Source organism: Phyllobates terribilis, unplaced genomic scaffold, assembly GCF_046119375.1.
Source record: "Phyllobates terribilis strain yellow unplaced genomic scaffold, ASM4611937v1 Scaffold_11__3_contigs__length_659146591, whole genome shotgun sequence".
NCBI lineage: Eukaryota > Metazoa > Chordata > Amphibia > Anura > Dendrobatidae > Phyllobates > Phyllobates terribilis.
In genome coordinates, this window is record NW_027362771.1 from 384,062,631 (window position 1) to 384,088,558 (window position 25,928).

The window sequence follows — 25,928 nt, forward strand, 5'->3', positions numbered from 1 at the left end:
CAATAAAAACATTAGCTTGCACCGCAAAACAAGCCATCCAACAGCTCGATCAATAGAAAAATAATAAGTTACGGGTCTCTGAAAATGTAGACAAAAAAAAAAACATTTTTTAAAAAGTTTTAACATTTTTTTTTTAACCACTAAAATAATAAAAAAAACTACACATGTTTGTATCGCCTTAATCCTACTGACTTGGAGAATCATGATGCCAGATAATATTTACCACACAATTAATGCCGCAAAAATAAAACCCCCAAAAAAGTCTGAATCACTGGAGTTTTTTGCAATTTCACTACACTTGTATTTTTTTCCATTTTCCAGTACATTGTATGTTAACATGACTGGTGTCATGCAAGAGTACATCTCTGCAAAAAATAACTTCATACGGCTACATTGAAGAAAGAATTAAAAAGTTGTGCAATAAGGGGAGGTAAAATGAAAACACAAAAATGAAAGTTTGCATGCGTCAAGAAGGAGTTAGGTGTAATGAAATATTTTGTGAATAACCCAGACTTTACCAGATTTTGATCAATAATATGCTAAGCACCATTTGGTGGAGAACTGTGCCAACTGGAGATCACCAGTTTACAATGTCACAGCTGCAAAAATAAGGCCCAAGTTTCTCATCATTTTAAGCCATACTGATATCCTCACCTCTTCAATCATATGTTTTACTTTCTTCTGTTGGCAGTGTACCATGTCATCTAGGTGTTTAATGCGCTCCCGTAAACTTGTTGCAGCTTCCTCCAAATTTTGGGTCCTGTAGAACAAACATTATTAAATACAGGGCAAAATGATAAAACAAAATAGTTTTACAACTAAGTTTCCTAACAAATGTTTCTACAGTGAGAGAAGGGATTAGGGTTCAGTGATCAGGAAGACTGAAGATGAGATGTTCCTCTGACTTAGGCCTCTGAGATGTCAGTGATTATTCTAGTACGCAAAAAAAAGTCTGATTTTCATCTGTGATCAAATTTCAACAGTGTTTGGTCAGTGTGTCATTTGTTATCAGTGTTTCATCAGTGCTTTTCTAATATGAATAAATATATGAACTACAAAGCTTCTCCTATCCATAACAATGTTAATCACTGACTACACACTGATGACAATGTGGTGTTGTCCATGATTTTTCAGGAACCCACAGACTTGTATTGGTAATTTGGTCCATGACATGTCTTCCTTTTTTTTTGTTTACAGACCTCTTTGTCCACAAAAAAAACAAATGTTTAAGCGTTGCTTTTTTTTCTTTTTAGATTTTTTTGGGGTTTTTTTGTTGTTTTTTTCTTGCATCCATGTTGATAAGAATGTGGTTTCAAAGGCTGGACCAATTAGTGGGTGTGTTCCTGAACCTGGTCCACACCCCAAATCAAGTTTCTAAGGCTGGGATAAAAGGTTTGCTACTATGTATAAGTGTAATTGAATTTTATACTAGTAGGATTTGTACTGTGTTTTTATGATACCTAGGGAAGGATATATACTGCATCCGAAACGCGTTGTATCTCCTCTATTTTAACTTATCAAATAAAAAAATATAAAATATCATCTTTGGATGTGAGTCCTGGGAAGTGCTCCCATTCATAGACTAGATATACTCTTCTTGATTCACAAAAAAACAAGGGCATCATTAATAATTATTAATGAGCGTCCTATCCGTGAAAAAGACAGAATGCGTACAGGATTCACAGATGAATGAATGAGGCTTTAATTGTCCTAGATGTATTATACCCAAGAGATAAAAAGATCATCGTAATAATATTTTGTACTGCTGTTTCCATATTATGACTTAAAGACCATATATTCTGTGGGGAATGATTAATTTGTTTGCTAATTTGGCAAATTACTATTATGTAAGTAAATCTGCAAAGATATTTTACAGCATTGAAGTTGAAGATTAAATCCTTGGCTCACACAATATCTTTTTATTATATCATGTTATTATGTTCTGCTTGAGTTTTACTAGTTCCTTCAGAGCACGTCATAAGGGATGGTTGGTTGTTTGGTGGAGAAATTGAGATTGAACATGGGCTAGTTTAAATTTTACCTTGCTCGTTCTGTCGATGTTATCTCCATCTTTTGATCAAGTCTCTGAATTCGTTCCTCATGCCTTGTTAGCTGAACCTGAAGTTGTTCTCGTTCCTACAAAGAACACTTTATTTATACACCTCAAGACACGTAGTCCATATAAAACAGAACATGTCACAACAACAAACAGACCATGAGACCAGAAAAATGAGTTAAAATTAGGAATGCGGGTACCTCATGCATTCTATGAACTAGTCGGTCAAGTTCTACAATTTTCGCATCTCGTTCTTCTATTTTTGCTTCTGCGACTTTAACTTTCTCACTGGCATCTTCAATGGCCCTGAGATACTGCTCTGCTTGGCTCTGAAAAACAAATACTATATAAATAATGTTTTAGTGGACAAACTAGCTGTGCAGGGGATAATCAGCCTGAAAATATGTCTTTGCACTGTCCAGTTACATTTTAAAAATGAAGCATGTGATAATTTCATTAAGTTTGCAGTTGGAAACCCCAATAAAGTTATGGAGGGTACCCAAAATATAGATACCCTTATATTATCTGTATGTCACCAATATTGCATCCATACTTTGCCTTAAAGAAGCTGCCTTACATAATTCAATTTCCTGCCTAGAAAACCACTCCTCAGTATTACAGATCCATAATATGGATGTAAATACATCTCTACATCAGGGCCGGACTGGGTCAAAAAACTTGCCTTTTAAAACCTGTACTAATAAAGCTAAGTATTTGAAGAAATCTTTTGATGTCCTGAGATCTCCATCAGCAGCACAGATTTAGACACATTACTCCTGGATTTACAAGCAAGAGGAGTTAACGCTGGGTGGGGAATAGAGCTGGAGTGACAGAGGCTTCAGATCCTGGGGCGGACCTACTGCCCATGCAGCCCGTTCATTGAACGGGGGCCCCGAGGGAGAGGGGGCCCCTCCAGCCTCCAGCAGGGCCGCCATCAGAGCATGACTGTCCTGACTCCAGTATGGGGCCTGGCCGGATGGGCCCCTCTCACCGTCGGGCACCGCGCACGCTATGGGACCCGTGAGCGGAGGAGAACGGTGTCAGCGCCCGCTCCCCCCCCCGCTTGCTCAGGGCCCCGGCACCCGGCAATATTTACCTCTCCCCGTGCCTCCGCAGCAGCTCCTACATCCTCCGCGGCTGCTGCACTGTGACGTCTCAGGTCAGAGGGCTCAGTGACGTCTTTACACCGCGCTCTCTCCTGAGCAGTCACAGCGCAGAGCGGGATGTGGCCGGCGACGCTGGAGTCCGGAGCAGCGGCAGCAGGTGAGACGTGAGGTGAGTATTTGATTTTTTTTTTATTGTATGGTGGCCTGTGGCAGTATAAGGGAGGGGGGTGAGGTGGGGGTGTGTGACATCCTGCATGGGGCATTATAAGGGAGGGGGGGTGTGTGACATCCTGCATGGGGCATTATAAGGGAGGGGGGGTGTAACATCCTGCATGGAGCATTATAAGGGTGGGGGTGTGTGACATCCTGCATGAGGCATTATAAGGAAGGGGGTGTGTGTGTCATCCTGCATGGGGCATTATAAGGGGGGGTGACATCCTATATGGGGGAGGGACAGCCTGCATGGGGCATTATGTGGGGGGAACAGCCTGCGTGGGGCATTATGTGTGGGGAACAGCCTGCATGGAGCATTATATGGGGGCCAGTATTCTGTATGGAGCGTTATATGGGGGCCAGTATCCTGCATGGAGCGTTATATGGGGACCAGTATCCTGCATGGAGCATTATATGGGGCCAGTATTCTGTATGGAGCATTATATGGGGGCCAGTGTCCTGTATGGAGCGTTATATGGGGGCCAGTATTGAGTATGGAGTGTTATATGGGGGCCAGTATCCTGTATGGAGTGTTATATGGGGGCCAGTATTCCGTATGGAGCGTTATATGGGGGCCAGTATTCTGTATGGAGCATTTTATGGGGGCCAGTATTCTGTATGGAGCATTATATGGGAGCCAGTATCCTGTATGGAGCGTTATATGGGGGCTAGTATTCTGTATGGAGCATTATATGGGGGCCAGTATCCGGTATGGAGCGTTATATGGGAGCCAGTATTCTGTATGGAGCGTTATATGGGGGCCACTATCCTGTATGGAGCGTTATATGGGGACCAGTATCCTGTATGGAGCATTTTATGGGGGGGGGTGTATTCTATATGGAGCATTTTATGGGGGCCAGTCTCCTGTATGGAGCATTTTATGGGGGCCAGTATACTGTGTGGAGCGATTCGTTGGTTTCTGAGCTATTGTGGAATTTAAAATAGATATCACTCATGTAATGTAAGAAGTGAAATCTTTGCATTGTGCTATATATATATTTCTCTTCGGTATCTGTGCATCATGAATCGTGGTATGTGTTAAAGGGGCCCAGAATAAATCCAAAGGCGGTGAAGGTAGAGATATACGTCCGCGCCGCTGAAAAATCTGTTGGTGCCCTGATGAAGGGGTGTGGAACACCCAGAAACGCGTAGGCATTTACCAATAAACAAGGATTTTATTATATGTTCCTGATTTGAGGATTTTTCAGCGGCGCGGACGTATATCTCTACCTTCACCGCCTTTGGATTTATTCTGGTCCTGTGGGACACCTATTGGAGATCCGCTGCAGCTGCCTTTTATATGTTATGGTAGTTGTGTCCTCACACAACCTAACCAGGTGAGAACCACCTTTTTACTATTATTCCCTATGTCTATAGGTGTAACCCTATTGGGCTTTGCTCTATCTCTTTGTATTTTAAAGGGGCCCACTGAGACTCTTTTGCCCGGGGCCCACAAAAACCTGGAGCCGGCCCTGGGCCCCCGGCTCCATGCTAAGCATCTCAGCGCTGCTTTCCTCTGTGTAGCAGTGCAGCGGTGCTGCGGCAGTGCAGCGCTGCTGCGGCAGCGCCTTCATGATTCCCCTGACTTCCGGTCATGTGACGGCGCCGTCACATGGCCGGAAGTCAGGAGAACCTGGTGGCAGCGACGTGGACGAGCGCCAGGATTCTGCAGGGATTGCATGGGGGTAAGTATAACAAGTTTTATTTTTTTTAAATACAATTAATTAACTAGGAGTGGGGGGAATCAGAGATGCATGGGGGGGTGAGATGCACATGGGGAGATGAGAGATGCACGGGGGGCATGAGATGCATGGGGGGGGATGAGATGCACGGGGGAATGTGAGATGCACAGGGGGGGATGAGAGCTGCACATGGGGGGATGAGAGCTGCACATGGGAGGGGATGAGAGCTGCACATGGGAGGGGATGAGAGCTGCACATGGGGGGGTGAGAGATGCACATGGGAGGGGATGAGAGCTGCACATGGGAGGGGATGAGAGCTGCACATGGGAGGGGATGAGAGCTGCACATGGGAGGGGATGAGAGCTGCACATGGGGGGGGTGAGAGATGCACATGGGAGGGGATGAGAGCTGCACATGGGGGGGGTGAGAGATGCACATGGGGGGGTTATGTTTACATAACTTTGTTGCCCTATGAAGGGCAAGGGGGGGGGCAAAAATTTCTTGCACAGGGGCCCACTACAGTCTGTGTCCACCCCTGTTCAGATCTACCATATCCATTTACATATCAATTCAAACTATGATTTGTTATACATCCCTATACATTTTTTAATCTATAAACTGGAGAAAACCAAGTTATGGACCAAATATAACCAGACAGAAAACTCATACAACAAAATAACATTTAAAAAAATGTAGAAAAGAATTACTACATGCAGTTGATTACAGGAATACATACAACCATGGCTTCTCTGTCTGTGGCATATTTTATCTCCTCCTCATGTAGTTTCTGCTCATACTGACTGTATAACTTTCGTGTCATATCTCTCATGACATTGGCATTAGCTTCTTGAGAAGACTCTACCTGTTTTAAAAAAAAAATAAAACGAAAGATAAGGTTAAAAAACATTATACATGATTCAACTAAGTAAATATTCAAGATAAGGACGAGAAACATTGATCTGATATCTGGAACATTCCATTGTCTTTTTACAAATGAATGCCAATTCTAATATTTTCTCTTGTTTATATTGGAATGTTCTCACTGTGAGTAGGCTAAAAGTGGAATAGTACTTTGCCATATCACAGAAAGAGTAACTCAGAATGGGAAAGGGAAGTAGTGGAAGGAGACTAAGGTACTGATAAGACCAGCTGAATTTTAAAGGGAATCTGTCACTGGGTATTTCTACTTCATCTGACAGCAGCATAATGTAGAGGTAAAGACCCTGATTCCACCGATGTATCACTTACTTTACTGCTGCAGTTCTAGCAGTTCTCTAAATGCTGAGCTCTGTTTAACCCCGCCCATACCACCGATTGGCAACTTTTTGATTGGGCATTGAGTTCACAGAAAGCTGCCAATCGGTGTAGGTGAGTGGTTGGACTACCTGGCAGCAGGTTTACTAGTCCTCTAGCCCAATAGGTGACACATCACTGGAATTGGGGTCTCTGCCCCTGCATCACACTGCTCTGAGATTACCGTAAGTAGCAAAAACCTGGTGACAGATTCCCTTAAAAAAGCACCTATCAACTCCTGGGAAACCTTACAAAGTAAAAGAGGACCAAATATAAACCAAGAAAATGAAAGGAGGGGAGAGTGCAGCATGGAAACACAGGACAGTCTCTTATCTCATGCTAAATGTATATTCTACTGTAAAATGGATCCTTGTTAGAGATGAGCAAATCTTCTGAAATTCTTTTCAACCAGATTCAAGCAAATCGGCCAACAGTTTAAATTTGCTCTGAATTAAAAGCGCCAAAATTCCTAAAAATGATGTTTATTATGTTCTGGTGTCTCTACAGACTCCAACGCATTCTAAACAGAGGGGAGGTTAGAGCTTACAAAAATAATAAAAGATTATACTAACCTGTGCAAGGCCTCAAACGATTAAATAGGGAGTGACGCATCACTATTCTTTAACCAGTCCTCAAAAGAATCCAGCAAAATGGACCCCAGCTTGCTATTACTTTACTTGTTTTGTGTATATCAAATTCCAAAAAATATTGTATATACCAGAACCCTTTACAAGCAGCTATGTCCTCCTTTTAGCTAAGTTGGAAACAGCTATGCAGGTTAACCCTTCCAAAACTCTTCCTTTAGCTGGTATAGAGAATACATAGGGACTAGTGATGAGCAAGTATGTTCTGTTAACCCTTTTCACATGTATTAAAGCTGTCAGTCGCAAACAGGCATTCCTCACATGTATTAAAGCTGTCAAACAGTCGCATATCATGAGCACGCAGTGACTAAAACATAACACCCGAGTACGCTGAAGATACTCGGAAAACACCCGAGCATGCTCGTAAATCTCGAGCAACGAGCATGCTCGCTCATCACTAATAAGGACATCTTATTACTTGTTTGATGTATAACAATATTAACCCCTTCACCCCGGGGCGATTTATTCATTTACCATTTTGGTGTAGATACGATGTTTTGATTGCCTCTTTTTGCAGTGTTGAGGCGACCAAAAATTCTGGCATTTTGATTTTTTCTCTTTACGCCGGATTAATTTATTTTATATTTTGATAGATTGGACATTTCTGAACACAGCAATACCTAATGTGTATTTTTTATATTTTTACTGTTTTATTTTTAATGGGGCAAAATGGGGGTGATTTGAACTTTTGTGTTGTTTTAATTTAATATTTTTTTAAACTTTTTTTTATTTTAACTCTTTATTTAATAGTATTTGTATAGCAAAAATCATGATCTCCTATGAACACCAGCCAGGAGCCAGCGTTCACAGGAGCATCATGATAACAGGCACCGGGGTCTTCTGCAGACCCCCCGGCTGTCATGACAACCCACTGGCGCCCCGTGATCATGTTACAGTGGCGTCAATGTGTGGGGTTTGTGAAGCTCTTCCGGCTGGTGCGTGTTAACTGCTGTTGTCAGTGATTAACAGCGACATTTAACTGGTAACAGCAGCGGGTGGATCTTGGATCCACCAACAGCTTTTGGAGAGACTTGATGGCTGATTAAATCAGCCATCAAGTGTGGGGAAAGATGCAGACTCAGCGCCGGAGCCCGCATCAAAGGCAGGGAGACAGTCGATTATGTAAATATACGTCATTGGTCTTGAAGGGGCTAAGTATGAATTGAAGTTCAGGCTCCTGATTGAAAGGAAGACATTTTTTCCATCTGACTTGCGTGTCACTGATTCCCTCTAATTGGAATGCATTAGTGAAACGATTCACCATGTTTGTGAATACATTTATGTGAATTTATAGAAAGAAAAGGTAAATTGTTTCTTCTATTGAATTGAATGAACTAGTGACTTAATAATAATGAATTCTTGAGTTCACCCTAAATCCTGCAGATCCTAACACAAGGCCCCATTTAGATGCTTTATTGAATCAGTTCCCCTCTTACATTTGTTACCTCCCATAGAAGAAAATGACGCCAGATTTTGAGCTCTCTGTGCTAAAATGAAATAAAAACCTGCTTTACTGTAATAGTGAAATCAACTGATTTGCTAATAACATGTAGTTGAGAAAGGTCTTATCATTTCATCTACTGTAACTTCTTGCATTTTTCTCAGAACTGACAGGTCCTATTTAAAGGAGTTGTACCAGAATAACAAATTATTAACTATCCACAGGTTTCCTGTTCTATGTTCTGTGACCCCCATGATGGATCCCTAGAACAAGGCTCTGACGTGCCCTATGTGAATGGTCAGGCTGTCCGGCATACATGCCACCATGCCATTGTCTATAGCAGTCCCGATGATGGCAGAATACAGAGCTCAGCCATCTCTGGCAGTCCTACAGACTTGAGTGGAGGTGAGCATGTTCATCTGTAGCTCAGTTCATACAGGATATTGCAGACCCCCATTCTCATGATCAGTGGTGGTCCCAGCAGTAGCTGGCCTCATCTCATGGACTGTTCTCTCCCGAGCCAATAAATTACTTGCATATATAATGTTATCTGCATAAAACCCGCATATAAATGATTAAGCAGTCAGCAAAGTAACTGTAAAATAGAGCAGGAGTTTCAGCCTGTTATGTTTAGCACTCCTAAACCGTAAATCGAATGTAGCAGCTATGCACAGTATGACTGTGGTTAGGGAATGTATTTACCTTAACCTTTAACAACTGGTTTTCAGCTTGTGCTGCTTCCAACAAACGCTGTTTTTCTTTCAGGTTATCTACAGATTCATTATAGGAATGTTTCAGATTCTTCACTTCGTCTTTAATGTTGCAGTTTTCCAGGGTCATATCTACTAGTGTTTTCTGAAACAAAGATGAATACATGGGATAATTGTACTGAAAGCGTCATTCATGGGAGTGATCACCAATTAAGCTCACGCACTGGTTCCCCACCTTTTTTGATGTGGTATACCTAATAACAATGTTAATGACACGTTAGTGTTATAATACTACCAGTACAGGAAGGCAAGCATTGAATGAACGTATTCACTATCAAGTGAGCTGTAGTTCACCAGCATGTCTCCTATAATGTTAATACTCAAAATCCATGTAGCCTCTGTGTGACGGCAGACTTATGAATCCCCCCAGCGCAGGCAATGTGCGCTGTGGGAATTCACCGGTATAAGACCCGGGACTGGAGGCTATGTATATGTTATACATACTCCCGGCCATTCAGCGCCACCTCTCTCCATTCACTTGTATGGAGCAAGGCCACGCCCCGTCTAGTGACGTGGACGGCCAGTGGGCGCATCCGACTAGAAGGAACGGCCTCGCTCAATACAAGTGTATGGAGAGCGAGGCCACGCCCACTGGACGGGGGTATGTATAACTCATACATACACTCCGGTTCCGGGTCTCACACCGGCGAATCCCTGCAGCGCACAATGCCTGTACTGGGGGGGATTCATAAGTTTGCAGTCACACAGAGTGACCGCAGACTTATCACTTTTGACTGGACAACCCCTTTAAACAAGGTTTTATGATGGGACAGAACTTCACCTTTATTAAAAGGTAATTCACAGCAAAAGAAAAAAACAACACAAATTGGGCTCATAGTTTTGAAATTATCACAGATTTTGACTCATTGTGGAAAGAATAAAACCTCATTTTTTGGCAACATACAGTAAATTGACACACTGTGGATGAAAAAATCTCGTTACGACAGTTAAATAATTCTTTGTCCAGTTATAATTTAAAATACCTGTAATTCTATTGATGAACTATTTAGCGAACTATTAATGTCTCCTAGATTGTCAATGGCAGAAGCTTGTGCCTGTGTGTGATTTTCCAAAAGTTCTTGTTGAGCTGATGAGACCTAAAACAAGGAAAAACTCTATGAATAGAAATTTTGTACAGATATTTGTAAATGTGAAGATAGTCTTTTGGTTATAGGGAATCTGTCAGTAGGGTCAACCCTCCTAAACCGTGTATATAAGAAGCTAAATAAAATTATACTTTGATATCGGCGATCCGATGTCTTATTCCAGAGAAATCCACGTTTTTTTTTATATAAATAAGCTGTTAAAAACTATGGGCCGGACACTGATCTGTATGAGAATCTGACTCCAGAGATTATTTTAAATGAAAGGAGGAATTACAAGTCTGAGACATGTGACTAACACAGAACAGTAGAACTGAACGTTTTCTCCTTACAAACACATTTGCTGCAGCTCTCACAGCTCTGCTGTATTGTAACACTGTCTGCCTGTGAGATGGAAGCTGAAGCTGAGAGGAACCTGCAGATGTGTCAGGTATAATCACACACAGCTCTGCAGTGAGATCAGGAAAGCAGAGAGCTGCCATTACACATCACACTAGGAACTGTTACACATCACACTGGTAACTCCTACTTTCATGTAAAACAAGCTCTGGAGGCAGATTCTCATGCAGATCTGTTTCTGGCCCAAAGTCCTGAACAGCTCATTTACATATAAGAAAAACATGGATTTCTATGGAATAAGACATCGGATTGCAGATATCCAGGTATCATTTTATTACAACTTTATATACTGGCAGATTCTCTTTAACATGCAGGTCTGTTTACATGTAACAAAAATAGTTTTAATTTGTTTAATTCTATTCATAATAATTAGTACTTTGTCTAACAGCTAATTCTCACACTCCGCAGTGCCTGAGGCCAATTACCTTTCCTAAGCCATGTGTACTTTATTGTGCATGACTTATATACATGAAACAAATGGTTATAATGTGTTTTACCTGTCCGAGCTGCCAAAAACCACATCAGATACCTATAACCTTTTTAATACCACTGATGATTTGTTGGTTGCTCTACAAAAATAAAACTCTTAGAATTACTAAATTTGATTTTAAATCTTGAATGTACAAAAAGAAGGAACACTTGGGTTCTTACTTGGATTCAGTAGTAGAGTAGCCCAATAATCACAACACAAAGGTATTATATAGATAAACGAGTCATTGCATCATTTAGTGATTGAAAAATTCATATTGCTGGTTAGTTTTCAACATGTAGTGACAGCAAGTATTATGCTTCTAGTACAATGTGACATTTTAGAAGTTACCTTCATTTCTTGAGTAAGACGTTTAATTTTCTCTTTCATATCATCATATTCTCCAAACATTCTCTCTCTTATCTTTTCCAAGGTCACTCTTACCTACAGTGCAAAAAGAATTATATATGCATTAGGTCACGAAAAGAAAAATGCTTGAAGAATTGGAATACAATCCAGTTAATCTCAAGAATTATGACTTCTTAGTATCACTTACCCATTCCCTAATTCACAAATTGATTTTTGTTGCATTAAATCAATCTCCAATCTGTAGCTCTCCCGTTGTTATGAAACAGTTGTTTTCTATAGAAATGTGAAAATCTCTAATATTTTCACAAATTTCCTTTAATACTCTTTTTGTCTTAATTTGGACAACGGCTACTGTACCTACCTGTTCCATAAAAACTTCATATGTTTATCCTTACAGAATATGAGTTCCTGACATAGACAACTATGCTCTACTCACATCTTTAATGTAATTCATTTCTTCTTTCAGTTGATGGGAGGACCATTCATAAACAACAACCTCATTTTGATGATTATTTTCAGTCCTTTGTACGACCCCATAAACCACTCCATGAGAAGGTGCTCCTGGTGGTGGATTGCCTTTGGGTACAGAATAGAGGTGCTGTGAAGACAATCATAAGAAATAAAAGAAGCAAAAATTATATATATGGTAATTGTATAAGTAAAAATTCAGAAAAATTCACATGTAAATTTGATACAATTTCTCTGTAGTCATTCACAGTTATGCACAGCAGTGTCGCATCTTCAGTTGTGATTATTTTTGTCCATTTTTATTTTCTTTTTGGCCCTTTTTTCTTCTTTTTCTTGTACTTTTCAACTGCACATTTTTGCGATACTTATAAATTATTCACTAGCTTTTACTAAATCTTTCTGGGGAGGAATAGATAAAAAAACACAGAATCCGCAGCTGGCAGCTCCATTTACAATTGATGACCATTGATGTCGATCGAAGACAAGCCCGGAGATGCGACAGAGTAAGGTGGCACGTTCAGGTCATGCAGGCTGCCTACAGTAACATAAGCAACATGAGGTCTGATGTTGTTATGTTGAAAAACAGCTCCTGGGACACTTTAGAGGAATGGCCATACCAGTGGTTGCACAATCAAATCATTTTAACATTGAGTTGTTAATGTACTTGGAATGAAGACTAGGGGAATTCGGCTTCTGTTCCCTCATAAAGGCCTCTTCATCACTGTCACCATTGGGGCTCACAATCTAACTTCCCTACCAGTATGTCTTTGGAGTATGGGAGGAATCCGGAATACCTGGAGGAAACCCAGACAAACATGGGGAGATCTTACAAACTCCATACAGATGTTGTCCTTGTTGGGCATAGCCCACGTAGTCTCCACACCAATCTCTGGCTATCATTTCCTACAAGACAGTAGCGGGATTTATTGCTGAAGAGGATAGATCTCCATTCAAGCCTCCATTCCCGTCTTGTTGTGCACCATGATAGCCTTTAAAAATAATGGCATGAGGTCAATGGAACACCTGTAACTGGACATCTGGCTCATAATGCAGTGTCATGCAAACATCTTCTGATGGTTTGCATAGACACTGTTTGATGCCTTAGGCTCGGTATGTGACTTACAATTTTATCTGCAGTATAAAATAGATCTATCGTGGAGCCTGTGGTACGGCCATTTCTTCAATGTATCACAGGAGGCAATTTTTTAACACAACAACACAAGGTCGCATGTTTCTTATGCTACTGTGAGCACCTAGCGTGGTCTAAACTATAGCCTGCAGCATCTTTGGACTTGTCTCTCATCAAACAAATCTGGGCAATCACAAATGGATCTGCCAGCAGATTTTGAAGATTTGCGTACCCAAGTGCTTTCAGTGGCAGATCATTCCTCAGGCAACCATTAATAACTTAATTGATCGAAGGTAAGTGCGATTATTTCTCATAGTGCCCTTGATAGATATGCACTTATTTGATATGACAATGATCCAAAATATTAATGTGTTGCATTTCTGAAGAAGAACAGGGTGAAAATGATTCAATGGCCCAGTCTTCTGATCTGTACCCAGTTAAACACCTATGTAAACTTCTGAAGAGACCAGTTGAGCATCACTCTCCATCCAGCATCCAGGATCTAAAAGAGGTCATTCTGGAAGAATGGAAAAAAATAGATATTGCAATATGTCGTCAACTTGTTAATTCCATGCCTAGAAGAGCTGTTTTTAAAAATCATGGAGGTCATACAAAATACTACATGTAGTTGTTTTTAATGTGGGGTATATTCATTTTTGCATCAACTATGGTAAGATTTTGTCATGAAAGTTATGTTATCAACCTTACTTTCATGTTCTGGATTAAAAAATGTTTCCATGAAACTGAGTCTTGTCAAAATTTTGGAAGCTGTTCTTGCATTCAGCGAAATATTGATTAAAATCTACTTTTCAAACGGGGTATAAGGCGTGTGGAAAAAATTGCTGCAAAGTAAGCATTCTTTCATAAATAGAAGTGTTAATAGTTTTTTTACCCATTAACAATATGCAATTGAGTGAACAAAAGAAACATTAACTATTTGCTGTGACGACCCTTTGCCTTCAAAACAGCATTAATTCTTCTAGGTACACTTGCACACAGTTTTTGAAGGAACTCAGCAGGGAGGTTGTTCTAATCATCTTGGAAAACTAACCACAGATCTTGCGAAAATCCTTCCGTCTTTCATGTAATCCAGACAGTCTCTATTTTGGGGCCATATTATCACTTCTAAGACTCCTTTTTGTTTACACTGGAAATGGTTCTAACATTGGTGGTATGTTTGGGGTCATTGCCCTGCTTCAGAATAAATTTGGAGCACATCAGATGCCTCCCTGATGGTATTGCATGACGGATAATTATCTGCCTGCATTTTGCAGCATTAAGGCTATGTTCACACACATTGTTTTTTTTTTCTGCTGCTAACTTTTCTCTGGCAGAAAAACAGCTGCATAAAAAACTCAGATTTTGGCTATGTGCCCACGATGCAGAAATGAAGCAGAAAATTTCTGCAGCATTTCTGCATCTCCCTGGCAGAAAAAAACGCATGCAGATTGTGCATGCGTTTTTCCTGCAGAATACATGCGGATCCACATGCGGGTTCACATGCGTTTCCGCATGCAGATTGACAAGCACTTTCCAGGCGATAGCATCACTTGGAAAGTGCTTGACAACTAGGTCACACTGTATAAATCCATGCAAACAGCATGGATTATATACAGTGTGAACCGTAAAAATTAAAACAAATAAAGCTATACTCACCCCCGAGGCCCCGGTGTGTGCAGCACCGCTCGTTCCTGTCTGGTTCCCGGCTGCCGGCATATCGTGAGACAGAGCGGTGAAGGGCCTGCGGTCACATGACTGTGACGTCACCGAAGGTCCTTCAGCGCTGCTGGCATTCAGAGAGAAGACGCCGGACAGGTGAGTATAAACTTTATTTGTTATTTTATTCTTTTTTTACAGGTACAATGGTACCCAGGTCTGGATGAGAGTCTCCTCTCCTCCAGAACTGGGTACCATCCGCACATAGAGACGCATAGAAGCCGCTTGTAAAAATGTACAGTCGCGGTTTCTGTGCGTCTCAATGCAAGTCAATGGCGGGAGTTCCGCTGCACTTCCGCAAAATTAAATGACATGCTGCGGATTTTTGTACGCAGCATAAACGCTGCGGAAAAATCCGCAGCATGTGCATAGAACATGCGGAATCCCCTTGGGGACCATGGGGTGCGGATTACCTAGCGTTTTACAAGCGTTTCCGCTGCGGAAATTCCGCAGCATAAACGCTTGAAAAACGCTACGTGGGCACACAGCCTTTGTTGCGTTTTTTGTTGCATTTTTGTTGCATTTTTTTGACCCCCCCCATTACTTCCTTTGGGTGAAAAAACACAGCAAATACGCAGCAAAAACGAAGGTGCGTTTTCTGCTGCAGAAACTCTGAAAGAAGTGACATGCTCTATTTTCCAAATACGTAAGCAAGGCAGAAAATACGCAGCAAACAAAAAGCAACATGTGTGAACAGAGAATTCTGGTTTCACATAGACTTTGCTGGTACTTTAGACCCAGTTGAAAATTTGCATAAAAATCTGCTGCAAAATACGCAGCAAAACACAATGTGTGGGAACATAGTCTTAGGGCGGCATCAATCCTGACAAAATCTGCAACTCCATTTGCTGAAATACATCCCCAAACTTGCAAGGAACCTCCACCATGCTTCAACGTTGCCTGCAAACATTTTTCATTGTATCACTCTCCAGATCTTTGACAAACATGTCTGCTACAGCCAAATAATTCACATTTTGACTCATCAGACAAGAGCTCCTACTGCCATTTTTTATGCACCCCAGTTCCTATGTTTTCATGCATGCTTGAGTCACTTGGCCTTGTTTCATTGTTGAAGATATGTTTTTTGGCCATAATTGTTTCATGAAAACCACTTCTGGCCAGGCTTTTACAATCACTATAAGGAGGTAGCAGGTTTCCACTGGTCGCTGCCAGTTCTGAGCTGGATATCTTCTGATTTCAAAGCACAATGTATCTTTCATCTGCTGTACTAAGTTTTCTTGGCTGACCACTGCATTATATCTACAGTCCTCAACATTAACCATTTTTAGTGTCTTTAGTGCTGAGAAAGACATCATGCAATACCATCAGGGAGGTGTCTTATTAACTCCAAATTCATTCTGCAGCAGGGCAACAACAACAAACATACAGTCAATTGAATTAAGAACTATCTTCAGTGTAAAGTAAAAAAAGGAGTCCTGGAAGTGATGATATGGCCCCCACAGAGCCCTGATCTCAACATCATTGAGTCTGAGTGGGATTACACGAAGGGACAGAATTTTACATCTACAAAAGGGCTGTGGTTAGCTCTCCAGGATGTTTGGAGCAACCTACCTGCCAAGTTGCTTCAAAAACTATTTGCAAGTGTACCTAGAAGAGTTGATGTTGTTTTGAAGGCAAATTGTAGTCACACCAAATACTGATGTGATTTAGGGTCTTATAGGAGTAGTAAGATGTCAGTCATGGGGGGAGGCATTGTTAGGCCACTGGCTGCCATAGCAACTCATTCGCATCCATGATCGCTATATGCTACAGCATATACAGCATTAAACTACTGGGATCAGCAAGTAGGAGGTAGGAACAGCGCTAAGTAATTCAGCCCAACTCCTATCGCTGATTATGCAGGCGCATTTACAGCACTGATGGGAGCAGCAGGACAAAAATGTATTTCGCACAGGGAACTGGGACCCCGTTGCGACATACATTTTTGTCACCGGTTAGGAACCAGCTAAACCTTTTTATCAATCATAGATCTCCAGTTAAGAATACAGAGACATGGTTTGATACTTCACCCATGGAACCTGTACATGGATAAATATTTGCTTTCATAATACTTTTTCACATAATTCTAAAGTCGATCTAGGGGGAATTTCAAAAGACTAAAGATCATCAACCAAGTCTTGATGTAAAACTCCTGTGATTGACCTTAATCATAACAGTGCCTCCCCCAACCCCAAAACTAATGAGCCCCAATTCCATCCCTGCAGCTATTATTAAAGGGGTTGTCTGTTCCAAATCTATAAGAATGCAGTCACTGTGTGTGACTGCAGACTTACAAATCCCCACAGCACACGCGCACTGTGCGCTGCGGGTATTTGCCGTTCCCGGTTCAGAAACCGGAGGGTATGTATGCATTATAGATACTCACGGCCAGTGGGCGCGGCCTCGCTCTCCATACGCTTGTATGGAGCGAGGCCGCGTCCACTAAATGGCCACATCACTAGTCAGGGCTGCTCAACACAAGTGTACGTTCGCGCCCACTGGCCGGGAGTATGTATAACGCATATATAACCTCCGGTTTCTTTAAAGCATTCATAGAGCTGGAATTCCTAATTAAGTAAATGTAAACACCCAAGCACTAAGTAAATCATTAACATTTAATTTTTGTAATTTATTTTCTATTGACAGATGGCACCTTTGATACCTTATACTGAAAGTTAAAATGAAACCCTGACTGCTTAAGAGGAAACTCTCATGTAAAAAAACACTATTAACCTGCAGATATGGAGTTAATCTGCAGGTTAATAAGGTCCTGAAACCACTGCCGGGTGAGAGCCCCGCTGCTGGGTGGAAATTAACTTTATTCCAGTCACCGCTCTGGGCATAGAGAGTGGTGGCTATAACCATTCCCCCCACACAGACTGACACTCAGCCCTAATGATAAACTGGCTGTCAGTCAGTGTTTACAGCCAACGTTCTCTATGCACAGAGCAGTGACTGAAACTATGCCGGCACCACCCCTATGACTGAAAGACCGAGGCTGCTGGGGAGACTAAAGTTAATTTCCTCCCGGCAGCGGGACTCTCATTGTGGTGACCACATGGTGTCAGAACACTATTAACCTGCAGATTAACCTGATATTTACCTGATATTTTCTTTTTCTGTAACTGTAGCCTCTCTTAATCTGTTAAAAATGGGGCCATGCAGATACCTGTAGGTAGCTGTTTAATGAATGTTTGATTAGTTTTTATGCATATTAAGCTAATTCTTGTATAATAAAAACGTAGCCATCTTTCCAGTTTATTGAGAATATATTCAGCTTATTACAGATCTCTTCTTGCTGTATTTGCTTAGGATAGATCATCAATATCAGATCAGTGGGGGTCTAACTCCCAGCACCCCCACCGAGCAGCCGACTGAAGGGGCCGCTGCTGACCAGCACACACTACCTCTTCATTGTTTACCAGCCACATCTCTTTACATTTCGTAGTGCTCAGGTAATTTGTCATTGCTCTGCAGTGAGATCAGAGCTGTCATCATGTCTCACACAGTAGTAGTGTAAAACAGGCAGGTTACTCCTGTGTGAGATGTAACGGCAGCCCTGATCTCACTGCAGGGCAATTACAAGTTCTCCTGAGTACAGCAGACACATACGTGTGATAACTGAGACATCTCCAGACAGGCAGTGTGGAGTAGTGGCAGTACAGTAGAGCTGACAGTGCCACGAGAGAAGGAGAGCTGATGGAAGGATTTATAATATGACACAACTGAACTCTGCTGTGCAGCCCCTTCCCCACACTGACCCATGCTGGATAGACCAGGATTTCAGGGCTGTCTGACTTTATAAATCTCACACACTGAGAAACTCTAAGCTACTGTGTGGGGTTTTCTTCTTTCCTTTGACTGTTGCTACCTGCTTACGGTTGGTCAGATTCATATAGGAGAAAGAAGTACACGCCCCCGGTGAAAACTGATAGCACCCACTTGGACTTAATGAAAATTAACTCAGTAGGAACTAAATACTTTGATGGCTAATATCTCTGGAACGGAGAGGTAAAGGTTAAAAAAAACAAAAACTTTTTATTCCACTCTACAACCACTAATACATTCTGTGTTCGGTTCAACATGAAAAATTTAGTGAAAGATTGTCTTTAAAGCACAAAAATTGAGCTTTTATAGAGAATGTTTGGATGTTATTGTTCAGCTGCGTTACCCTCTGCAGGCTCTAATCACTAAACTCTACAGCTGCTTCTTTTTTAGTACTCTTTTTTTCTCCCACCTTTACAGACTTCTATATGAAGCAGATATCTGTCTTCAACAAGGGAACAAATTATATGAAGACAGATTTGAAAAGTTTTTGAGTGTGTATGATCAGGAAAGAAGAAGTAACTATAAAATATCCTTCCTGTAAGATAATAAAAACACTTTTCTTTCTTATCTTCACATGTACTGAAGTAAAGTTTAGCTACTTTGTTACTCTTTAGGCCTCTTTGACCATGAACTGTACATGTGTCCTAGTTTTACTGAAAGAGAGCAGTATAGAAATTAAAAGTCCTTACTAAAGTTTGCGGCTCTGATGTGCTTTTCTCAGAAATGAAGCCATTTCGTTTTCTTCTCCTCTCAGGTGTATGTCTGGAGTCCACCTTAACGGAGAAAGGAATTTGTTTTTAATGGCAGAACTTAATTATCCGAAATCATAAGTTGTTCCTCAAAACAGATTTACTTAAATGTACAAAAAATTAGACACTGACAACATTTGCCACATGTCATTTGTAGCTGAACTAATAGGGAAGAATAAAAATGTAGTTCAAGTTCTATTTCTTCCAGGAAAGTGCCAGACACCATAACGGAAAACTGATGGACATCATTAGATGCTGCAGGTGTCCTGCATACAAGAGATCTGGCACTGGTATTACTTTTGTGAACTTGGCATAACATATTTCGATAATAAGGTTTTTGGCAACTGTATATCATTTTTGTAATCATATTTGCATTGAATTAATGGAACCTTGTATTTCGAAGAGGCAATAATGTAAAATGCAAATTTCATACATTTGATTTAGATATACATAGACAATTTGTATAACTGAGCATTGAACATAGAAAAATGATATGAACAGGAATATACTGCATATTATTCAATTTACCCCATAGCTTGAGCCTAACAATAACCACATGAGGTCTAAACTTTCTAAAGGATCTATAAAATGTACAATATTATTGAGGGAAATGATGTAAATTCATAGAACTGACTGAAAATGCAGCTAAAAACCTTTCCGAGTTGACATAAAATAAAGCTGAAAAGAGAATTAAAAAGCGTTATTGTGACGACACAGCTTCTAATCTTAATTAGCCAGACATCTAGATTTGTTATGCCTAGAGAAATACACTATTGTGTTTGTGTTGACTTTAGAATTCTGTGTGATTCTTTGGCTGGTCAAGGAGAGCAGCAACTTAGTGTTGGGGAACCGTAAGTGTTTGTTAATAAGCTAATTACATATTGTACTAAGCCAGCTAGTTGTTGATTTACATAGCAGGGGGATACCAACTATGTAAATTGATTAAATGCTCAAACAATAAGACCTGAGCCCGGAACCTTTCCCCCTGACCTGTGAATGATGACCTTAGCCACATATGTAAATATAAAAAGGGTTTTCTATCCTGCTGCAAGGAGAATCAGAGAGACTCTCCAAAGCAGCAGCTTGGTAGCATGTCTCGAACCAGAAAGACACAGATTTGGATTTTACAGGATTCCAGCCTAAGGGTACACGGCCCTGGCTGGAAGGATACAGATCTGCTCCATTGACCATCAGAGAACCCATGGATACATTTGGGGAAACCAGGTTGGGACAATGAGGTCACCTGGCCCCATGGTTATGTTGTTTGGGGTTGCCAGGTTGGGACCATCTGGTCACCTGGAACCCATGGAGTTGTTCAGAGAGGCCAGGGTGGGACCCTCGGGTCTCCAGGCCCTGTAGCTCAATGGACTGTCAGCTTTCTAAGCTTGCCGCTACCTCCTCTCTGTGAGTGTCCGCCCAAAGCGGGGTGCCACTGGTTGAGGTAGTTAGCCCTGGAAGTTCCGAAGTTGCAGCTTACCTATAATTTTGCACTACCTGGGGTATTTTCTGGGACTGTTCTATATCTTTATTTTTTGTTTGGTGGTTCAATAAAATATAGCCACACTGTTTTACCATCACCCTGTGTTGTCAGAGTAGTATTATGCCCACGGGAGACCTCGTGTCTCCATAGTTATTAATAATAAAAGGATAGGCTTTATGCCATTTGAAAAGAACAACACATTGATGTGAAATATTAGGGAGTGCCATGTAGCATTTACTAAACAGATGTGTAAAAAGATAATATGGTGGCTTTTAGTTTTATAGAAGCATGGTTACATGCCTGGGAAAACACTGTCAATCTACTACAATATATGACAGAGGTTATATACAAGTGTTTACATTACACCAGGCTACGCAATACTTAAAGGAGTTGTCTCAAGTTCATAAAATAAAAGGGTAAAATTGCAAAGTGTTTGTAAAAACTAGCAACTTTGCAATGTACTCCTTCATAGACTGTAAGCTTGCGAGCAGGGCCCTCACTCCTTTCGATATGAGATATGCTTATTCTGTATTGTCTGTATATGTCCCCCCTAAAATTTGTAAAGTGCTGCGGAATATGTTGGCGCTATAAAAATAAAAACTATTATTATTATTATTATATTATGAAAAATCCTCTCCTTTCTTAAGAATAGGGTAATTTTTAATTCTATAGTTTACAGCACATTACCTAGGTTACCATCCACCCAGCAGTCTCAAGAGTGGTCGGTAACCTTGGCAAAGAGAGCACGGCGCAAGCAGGCTCTGTGTTTTATAGCTGGCAGGATCGCTTCAGTATTCTTGCACTTCTCCCAAGCTGCAGAGGCATAGCTACCGCTGTTAGCAGCCTAGGAGAGCGCTCAGTTCTGACCAGTGGCACAACCCTGACGCCGGCCTGGCCCATTATTTATTACCATTATTATTTATTAGCTTTAACCATTGTTTTCCTGTACTCTTAAATAATCTGAAAATTTAATTTTTAATGCTACTTTTCCTCGGATGTTAAGTATGTGTGTGGTTAGATTACTCAGACAATCAACCTTTACTACCTTACATTGTATCTCTAACATTGACCATATCAAATGTCATAGTGTTCTGCATTTACTGCAAGTGATAGTACAATACATCTGCTGGTCATTGTATACTGCCACAGATCACATGCTCACCCCATTGTGCCGACATTATCTTAAATGCCTCTATTATCTTCAATTCCTAAAGCAAATTTGCACATCAATTACATAATGATTAATCCCATAGCCAGTTAATCACTTATACTAGATAGCCACTGAGACATCTTTCCTAAGATGCATTTTTCCAAACAAGTATATCTTTTACTTGGTATTAAGAATTGTGTATTTTTTTTTTCCAGAAATTTTATTTTATTATTCATGTCAGTCAAGGATGCAAAAAAAAGTTTTTCAAACAAAATTGGAATATTCAGCTCTACAATGGCACACAGAATAAGAGCATTTGGTCCACAAACAAAACAATTCAATACACTTCACATAAAACGATTGATCTAGCATTTAAGTAATAAGACCGTTCCATTTCTTGCTGTCCTAGAGGTGCATAGATATACCATCCAAGCACACAAAACCAGTGCTATAGGAGTTTACCAGTATTTCAGTGGGCAGAAGACAGGACTAACCCAGGGATCTAACCATTTAGATGGAAACAAATCCAAATAAAAACTTGAAATAAAATTGTTCTCTTACAAATCAGTTAACATGTGGTGCCATACTGCATGGTCCCTGCACATGTAGTTGCTTACTGTGAAGCAGCCTTCATTACAACCAAATTGACCGCAAGATTTATATTTGCACAAGACTCACCTGTGAGCCCAGGACAGGCCACCACCCCAGTGGTTTGCACTAAAGTGATGACATCACTAGTGTCACAGGACCACTAAGGCCTCTGACTGGCTGCAGCCATCAGGTGACAGAATTGTGCATCAGAGAAACATCCAATGCCTCAGTGGATGTGACAGAAATAGGGTAGTCATTGCTTCTGGTGCGGCCTGTGCACTGGATGCATGGGGAGGGGGTCACTGCAAGCGGTTTGCAGTTTTCACTACATCAATGCCCCTACTAAGCTTTTTTTTACCTTTAAGGGGCTGTCAGAAATAGTTAGAAAGTGCAGTTAATGGCAGTGTCTGAATATATCCCAAGCCTGTGTCTTCATAGCAGTCATCCCACACTCCTGACACTGGCCATCAGGCTACTGGAGATTACAGGGTAATGTACTGAGCACTGGACCCAGCAGGCACAATTATTAGGCAATACAACATGACATTTAGCTTATGTTAGGAGAAATTACAGCCATTATTTGTAGTGAGAATCCTCAGATATCACCAACTTGTAGTTACATTTTGTTTTAGTTAATTCTTGAAATGGCTGCAAAATCATGAGACTTTCCCATAGGGAGAAATTAAATATGTAACAGATTTACCACTATGTGCGAGACTTCACATCAGCGATAGCCTCCTAGGCCAACAATTTAAGTGCATGGTCCCCATTCTTGCAATACATCTCAGCACCATAAAGTCAAGAGACTTATCACTGGCATTTGGAAATAATGCTGCAGCCAGAAGTAATTCGCAGTGAATGTTTAGGCCCACTGTCTGCTAAAGGGGGGGGGGGGGGGTGGAAGCCACAATACCTAATAATTACACATATCTGAACATAAGGAATAACTGAGCCAAACCCACTCTTGAAACTTCAGACCCAACTGCACAGATTAGATTGATATGGTTTGGGAATGGAAAGACTTTACTAAATATTGTGCACAGGCTGAATAGTATAATTATGCAAGCACACATTTTACCAAACTCTCCAGTAGGCCGGTGTAAGTGTCAAGAAGGGCATCCGAGAGGAGTCCACAGTCACATGATGTAAGAGTACTTCATCGAGTTAAATGAATCTTGTATAGTTGGCCATCAGGGTAGACAGATTGCAGATTGTAAGCCATGGATAAAGGAAGTGGACTTTAGATGATTCTCAAGTTCCTGTATTGTTCAGCATGATGATGTGGAGATTAGGGTACGCTGGAACATTTACTAAGCCGCCTGCTTCGGGGCACTAGCCTGCTGTTTGTCCTCATCTGTTTGGGAATTGGACCACTCTCGATACACACGAGATACTGTTGCACGTGAAAAGCCGAGCAGCTTTGCAGCCTCTGCAACGCTCTTGCTTGAAAGGATCGTGCCAATTATCATGCCACGTTCAAATTCAGTCAGCTCTTTCATTTTCCCCATTTTGAAGCACTGACTAATTGGCACACACACGAGACTGTCTTAAAAATAAGATTCCACTGCCAGAGTTTTCACTCCAGAGTCAAATTGCACAGATTTCCAAGAGATTCCAGCAACCGAACCCAGAGAGGAAGAGGAGGGCCCGGCCGCCAGCTAATAAAGGAGAGGAGCTCTAAGAATTTTGTATTTTTAACCGAGACATAATGGGGCAGATTAATCTATAGATCATATAAACTTTTACTAAACCAGGGATGTAAAACTCAAATACATAGAGGACCAAAATTAAAAACCTGGACAAAGTCGCAGGCCAACCTTGATATTTATTTAAAAAAAATCTACAATTGAAGAAGTTTTTCAAATATAGCAATGAACCTTTTCGTATGGAAACAAACAAATGGGTTGTCCCACAAACAAAATACATTTTAATTAATAGATCTTAGAATAAAATAAACACATAATCACAAATTCCGGCATACTGGAAAAATAAATATGTTACGTAAGAGCAGTAAAAAGCATATGGCCCCAATGATCACATAGTCCTCCACACAGAATAATGAGCCCCACATAGACCTCTACACAGAATAAAGGGCCTCACATAATCCTCCATGCGGAATAATGGCCCAACATAGTCCTCCATACAGAATAATGGCCCAACATAGTCCTCCATACAGTACAATAGGCCCCATATAGTCCTTTATGCAGAATAATGGGCCCTACATAGTCTTCCATACAGTGTAATGCTCCACATAGTCCTCCATACAGTATAATGGGCCCTTATAGTCCTCCATACAGTATAATGGGCCCCATATAGCCCTTCATACGGAATAATGGGCCTTGCATAGTCCTCCATACAGAATAATGAGCCTAACGTAGTCCTCCATACAGAATAATGGGCCCCAAATAGTCCTCCATACAGAATAATGAGCCCCACATAGTCCTCCATACAGAATAATGGGCCCCACATAGTCCTCCATACAGAATAATGGGCCCCACATAGTCCTCCATACAGAATAATGGGCCCCACATAGTCCTCCATACAGAATAATGGGCCCCACATAGTCCTCCATACAGAATAATGGGCCCCACATAGTCCTCCATACAGAATAATGGGCCCCACATAGTCCTCCATACAGAATAATGGGCCCCACATAGTCCTCCATACCGAATAATGGGCCCCACATAGTCCTCCATACCGAATAATGGGCCCTACATAGTCCTCCATACAGAATAATGAGCCCCACATAGTCCTCCATACATTATAATCGCCCAATATAGTCCTTCATACAGAATAATGGGCCCTACATAGTCCTCCATACAGAATAATGAACCCCACATAGTCCTCCATACAGTATAATGGTTCCACATAGTCCTCCATACAGAATAATGGGCCCCACATAGTCCTCCATACAGAATAATGGGCCCCACATAGTCCTCCATACAGAATAATGGGCCTTACATAGTCCTCCATACTTTATAATGGCCCCACATAGTCCTGCATACAGTATAATGGCCCAATATAGTCCTTCATACAGAATAATGGGCCCTACATAGTCCTCCATACCGAATAATGAGCCCCACATAGTCCTCCATACTGTATAATGGCCCCACATAGTCCTCCATATAGTATAATGGGCCCCACATACTCCTCCATACAGTATAATAGGTCCCACATAGTCCTCCATACAGTATAATAGGTCACACATAAAAAAATACTCACCTCTGTCCATGTTCCCACTGCTCCTGTCTCTTCATGGTGTCGTCAGATCC

At 41.1% G+C, this 25,928-nt stretch overlaps 1 protein-coding gene across 3 annotated transcripts in view; it reads right to left on the reverse strand.

The window, feature by feature from the left end:
• Positions 1–25,928, reverse strand: part of MYZAP (myocardial zonula adherens protein) — a 103,315-nt gene that overhangs the window by 17,719 nt on the left and 59,668 nt on the right. For 2 of the 3 annotated variants that reach the window (XM_073652978.1, XM_073652980.1), the window contains exons 3-11: positions 19,376–19,459; positions 11,982–12,143; positions 11,528–11,620; positions 10,189–10,302; positions 9,138–9,290; positions 5,794–5,919; positions 2,257–2,385; positions 2,042–2,136; positions 655–760 (exon numbers count right to left, since the gene is read on the reverse strand). In XM_073652978.1, the coding sequence (XP_073509079.1) occupies positions 655–760; positions 2,042–2,136; positions 2,257–2,385; positions 5,794–5,919; positions 9,138–9,290; positions 10,189–10,302; positions 11,528–11,620; positions 11,982–12,143; positions 19,376–19,459 (1,062 nt within the window). The remainder of the gene's footprint in view (positions 1–654; positions 761–2,041; positions 2,137–2,256; positions 2,386–5,793; positions 5,920–9,137; positions 9,291–10,188; positions 10,303–11,527; positions 11,621–11,981; positions 12,144–19,375; positions 19,460–25,928) is intronic. The other variant, XM_073652979.1, reaches the window with a different exon arrangement.